The sequence below is a fragment of the Pyxicephalus adspersus genome, chromosome 4, assembly GCF_032062135.1.
Source record: "Pyxicephalus adspersus chromosome 4, UCB_Pads_2.0, whole genome shotgun sequence".
Classification (NCBI taxonomy): Eukaryota; Metazoa; Chordata; class Amphibia; order Anura; family Pyxicephalidae; genus Pyxicephalus; species Pyxicephalus adspersus.
The window spans coordinates 44551669-44556537 of NC_092861.1; the positions used below are offsets into that span (position 1 = coordinate 44551669).

The following is a 4869-nucleotide window of genomic DNA, read 5'->3' on the forward strand; positions in this document are numbered from 1 at the left end:
CAGTGTGTGCAAGCATTTCAAGAAACAATCTGCAGTATCCATTTACAGAGCTGTGTTGTGAGGTTGCAGCTCTATCCAACTCTGTACTCTATGCTAAGTTCAGACAGGCTTTAGTACCAAGCACTCATTTTTAACCACTAGCCATCCAGGAGCATTCAATAGCATATTTGACAAATGATTCCTGAAAAGATTGTTAGTTCATTGAAGAGGTTTGAGCAGCTGACCACATATATACACTACATGAAGTATCTCAAAAACCACAGCAAAACCAAATGTCTCTACAAAATAGGAATTTCAACCATCACCAGTTTGTTTTAATGAAAATGAATGCTTTAAAGCAGTTAAAGACAGCTTGATAGCGGTGAACTGAAAAGGTACCACTGTCAAAAACTGCCCTTTTGAACTTGGCCATAAGAATAAAAATAAACTATTTTATAGCAGAAAATGCTAGATAACTGGCTAATATGCCCATTAATATATTATTAATTTCAATATATTTTTTCACATGCCTGCAACAGGCATGCTTAGTATACTTAACATAGAATTCATGACTCATTCAAGCAAATAAACTTGCACAAATGCAGGAATGGTCAGCTAGGTCAGCACTCACCTTAATTTGAATTATAATTTAAATGTAGGGAAATATAAGAAACACAGTTTTAGCAAAGATGGCAAAAAACACTGCAGTGCTCATTGTTCTGTTTTGTGTGTGTGTCGTTTGTCTTTACACATTTTTTTATGTTATAAGGGCTACAAAATTTGAGAATGTACAATATTAAAGTAGAATCATTTGAAATTATGTGTGTTATATATCATATAATAGCCACAGAAAGAATGGACTACCAGTACTAACAGCCCTAACTTCCAGTGCAGACTCCACTTCCCAGGAATTCATAATGTCATGTCAATGTCATCAAATAGTATGTGAAGCAATACAATATTGTCCTCCACATTTGTGTATCCTGAATCTGAAAAGTTATCATCCAATGATTGACCTAATATGAGAATCAGAAATTAAACACTAGAAAATATCATTTACAAATTGGAAGATTCTTTACTGATAATTAAACTTTGCCAAGAAGTAAAAACTAGTCAGCTGTTTTTTTATACTGAAGAGCAATGCCATCTTTTTTATAAATCCCATGAATTGATTTATGCTGCAGTGCTGTGAAAATGAATAAAAGACACACTAGCCAAAAAGTTAGTTGTATGTTAAATATTAAATAAAAATGCACCATTGTCCATTGTAACTATAGCATTTCCTCTGCATATTCTAAAGCTGATTTTGTTATCAAACCCTTATTGTCCTGTCTATAATATAGAGCATTATATATTATGCAGGGGACAGTTCATCCCTCTTTGTATTCTATTATACAGTCAGTGCTTGCCTTGTACATTTTATTGTAGGTCTTCTTATTTTAAGCATCACTTAATTGTGTTCATGCGTTTATCAATACGCCCTAATTTTTATTAAATCTTCTCCATACCTTATCTTTACATGCCTATCATTGCATATGCAGTACAATAATAGTTTATTGCCTATTTATAAAAAGCATGTTCATTTAAGGTGCACATGTCACCAATTGAGACCCTGTGTGCAGCAGCAGAGGATGTCTTCTACTACAATGTCCAACTGGTGGCCTATAGACACTTGTACAGGGTCATTTACCCAATAGGCAATAGACTAAAAGTGTTTGAAAAATTAAACGCTTTCCTTCAATTTGTTACTGCTCAGATTGTGTTCAACTTCAAATGTGTTGCTGGAGATAGCAAAAACTTTACTATACTTTGTTTTTATAAATAAAATAATACTGTATTTCATTAGCATATAATTTTAGATTATGAATTTGTTGAATGAAAGATCTCTGTATTTATTAAGAGTAAAATAACAGAAGGGTTTTTGCTGCCAGATATCTTTTTAACTATCTTAAATAGTTAGTGGTGGAAAACTGTTGTTTGAAAGCTAAATACATATGCTTATTTATTAACTCTTGGAATCTTGGTATTTATGAAAATTTTAAAAAGCATCAAGATGCTCTAAAGCTCTAGTCATAGACTGTTAAACGTGGCTCCTAGTGGTAAAGTTTGCTGAACCCCTTATTCAAAAGGTGTTTAGCAAACCTTAGCAGGTGGATAGCTGGCTTCAGCTGGCATTTAGCAAGCTTTGGGCTGATCTTTGTAATGGCCTAATACCATGTGAATAAAATGGAAATAATTCACTAAAAATACAGACTGAGTTTTGTAAATACAATAAAGCTGAATTACTTTTTGTTTAGCAAATATGACCTAGTGATAATCCTGAATAATTAATTTATTTTGCTTAATAATGAGTATTTAAAATGTACCTAAAGATTCACCTGTTAAAGGTAGAACCTATGTGCCTTTAGAAAATCAGCCCAATAGCTTCTGAGACTAAACTTTACAGTTTAGGAAAAATGCCCTCCTATACAAAGTCTTCAAATATTCTACTATAGCAGAAATCTGTATAGGATGAGCTGGTCTTTTTGGAATATTGTTTATCACATTACCATGTTTAGAATGAAAAAATAAATTACATTTTACTATGAATCTGGACAGCCTCAGTAAAATCATATTTTTATCGCATAATTAGTTAAATTACTTAAATGTCTGAGCATTTTCAAAAAAAGGACAATTAGTCTATGAAGTACCTGATGTAAATAAGCATTGGTGCAAATTATCATCAAATTGTGTTCACATATATGCATTGAGCCTTTACTACTGCCAGTACACATCTGTTAATTGAGAATAAATGAAAGATATGGACATCAATATTTTAACATTGCCGAAGCACCAGCATGGGAAAACAGTGCACAGTTTTAATTCACTCTTGCAAGTTTCGATTGAAAATAATGTAGCCAAAAGTGATTAACAAAGAGGAAATAAACCTGAATGATTTTGTTTTTAAAATATATTGTACCAACATCAAATGTAATGCAGTAATAACATACAAATTGTAAAATAACTTAAGAGCACACTGAAAAAAATGGAATATATAAATAACTTGTTTTCATGGAGAACAAATAGTTACAAAGCCCACCCATCAAAGTTCATTTAAAGGAGAGCTTTACCCCACATCCCCCCATCCCCCGCCCCAACAGGTCACCATTAGTGTCCAAAATCTCCAAATCATGTTTGCTAGCAAACTGCAATCACAATCGCCACGTCCACATTAAATATCTATATGTATTCAAAATAAAGGTCACACAAGACTGGAATAGAATACACCTCTCATGAAATTAAAATGCTAACAAGGAACTATCGATTCACAATGTAACCAAAATAAATTTTGTTCATGTATATTAACATATTTTACATGTAGCCAATGGCTAGCATGGGATGTGCATTAAATATTATCTTTAATACAGTACATTCCTGGCCAATGTTTTGTGAAAACATATCTCCACTTCAAATTGTATGTGCTAATCGGTTAAGAAGACACAAAAAAAAAAGAAAAAAAAAGAAAAAACAAAAACAATCCGTTCACTTTTTTAAATACCAGATCTTTGCCACTGTATGTACATTTGACAAGAAATGCTTTGGAAGAACTTCTGTCACACAAAGGGTTAAATAAGAAATATATAGGTCATTTGATTTTCTCATTGATAAATGGGATGGAAGAGGATTTTATAGCTTACTTTTGTAGCACATTTTACTAAAATTGAGGATGAAGTGCAAAGGAGATGAAATGTGGAAACATGCAAACCAGGAATCTTTAGCAGAATCGCCTGTACAATTTGCCACAGGAAATCAGCAAAGAAATAGTCTTTAATTAACTCTAGCGATTCTTCCAGAAGAGTTGGCGGATCCAGAAGACAATACACAAGGAGGCCCGCCTCACTTGTCATTTTTTTTTTCTTAGTATTAAAGTGAACTTTGCACAAAAGGGTCAGTGTCAAAACCTGGGAATGTTCAAACATATTCCCTCCCCACCAGTAATAGATCACATCTATTTTTTTTACCCCCGTCGTCCACTTTCTTCTCTGATTCCGTTTCAAGTTCTGTAGCAAAAAAAATGTGTGCAGAGCTTCCCATTTCTCCTAAAGCACACACACATCAGCATAAAAAAATCTAATTTATAGATTATTTACCAAATATAATTAGCGCTCTGTCTCTGTGGTCTGTCCTTGTATAGAGCTTCTTGGTAGCCATATTGGTCCCAGAACGTGGAAGGTATTTCAAAGGTAGTGATACCATTTAGTGGACCAATGTCTTGGTTTTAAAAAAAAAGGTTCTGCTGCAAATTTTCAAGACTGTAGAAGCTTCATCAACAGTTTTTAGGTCTTTTTTGGATTCCTTGTAGACTTGTCAAGGGCAGAGGATTTTGGTTGGGTCTGAGACTCCAGGCCATAAATAAAGAACTACGGATAAAAATGTCTATGGACCCCAAAGTTTTGGAGCCCAGGCAATGCCAGTCACAGCCCCAGGGCAGCTGCATGCTTTTTGGCTTTCAGTCTTAGGTCTGCAATGCTTGAGTTCTTGCTGGACGTTTTGGCCGCTGCAGCAGCAGCCACTACTGACGCAGCCGTCGCTGTTTCCGCTGCCAGTGTTGCCAGTGGGAGACCAAAGGGTGGAGCAGGGAACATCATATACGGAGCATGTGCTGTCAGATGAGGGTGGAGGTGGTGATGAGCGTGTGCCACTGCACTGTCCAGCTGCAGCTGTGCCTGAACCTGGAAGGACAAGGATGGCACGTTGCAATGACTATCCTACAAATTGTATTGCAGGCAAGCAGGCAAGAGCCACAAGAAAGAAAAAAAATAACAACACAATTAACACAACCACAATCTATCAAAGACACATGCAGAAAATCCCATTGTTAACCCATTGCAGCTATTGAATCAGAAAATT

General features: G+C 35.0%; 1 protein-coding gene across 2 annotated transcripts in view; it reads right to left on the bottom strand.

Annotated features, from left to right (window-relative positions):
• Positions 1 to 4186: 4186 nt before the first annotated feature.
• SHOX2 (SHOX homeobox 2) overlaps positions 4187 to 4869 on the bottom strand; it is an 8682-nt gene continuing 7999 nt past the window's right edge. The window contains exon 5 of one of the 2 annotated variants that reach the window (XM_072410389.1): positions 4187 to 4691. In XM_072410389.1, coding sequence (XP_072266490.1) covers positions 4434 to 4691 — 258 coding nt within the window. In that variant the 3' untranslated portion in view covers positions 4187 to 4433. Of the gene's footprint in view, positions 4728 to 4869 lie in introns of both variants that reach the window. The other variant, XM_072410388.1, reaches the window with a different exon arrangement.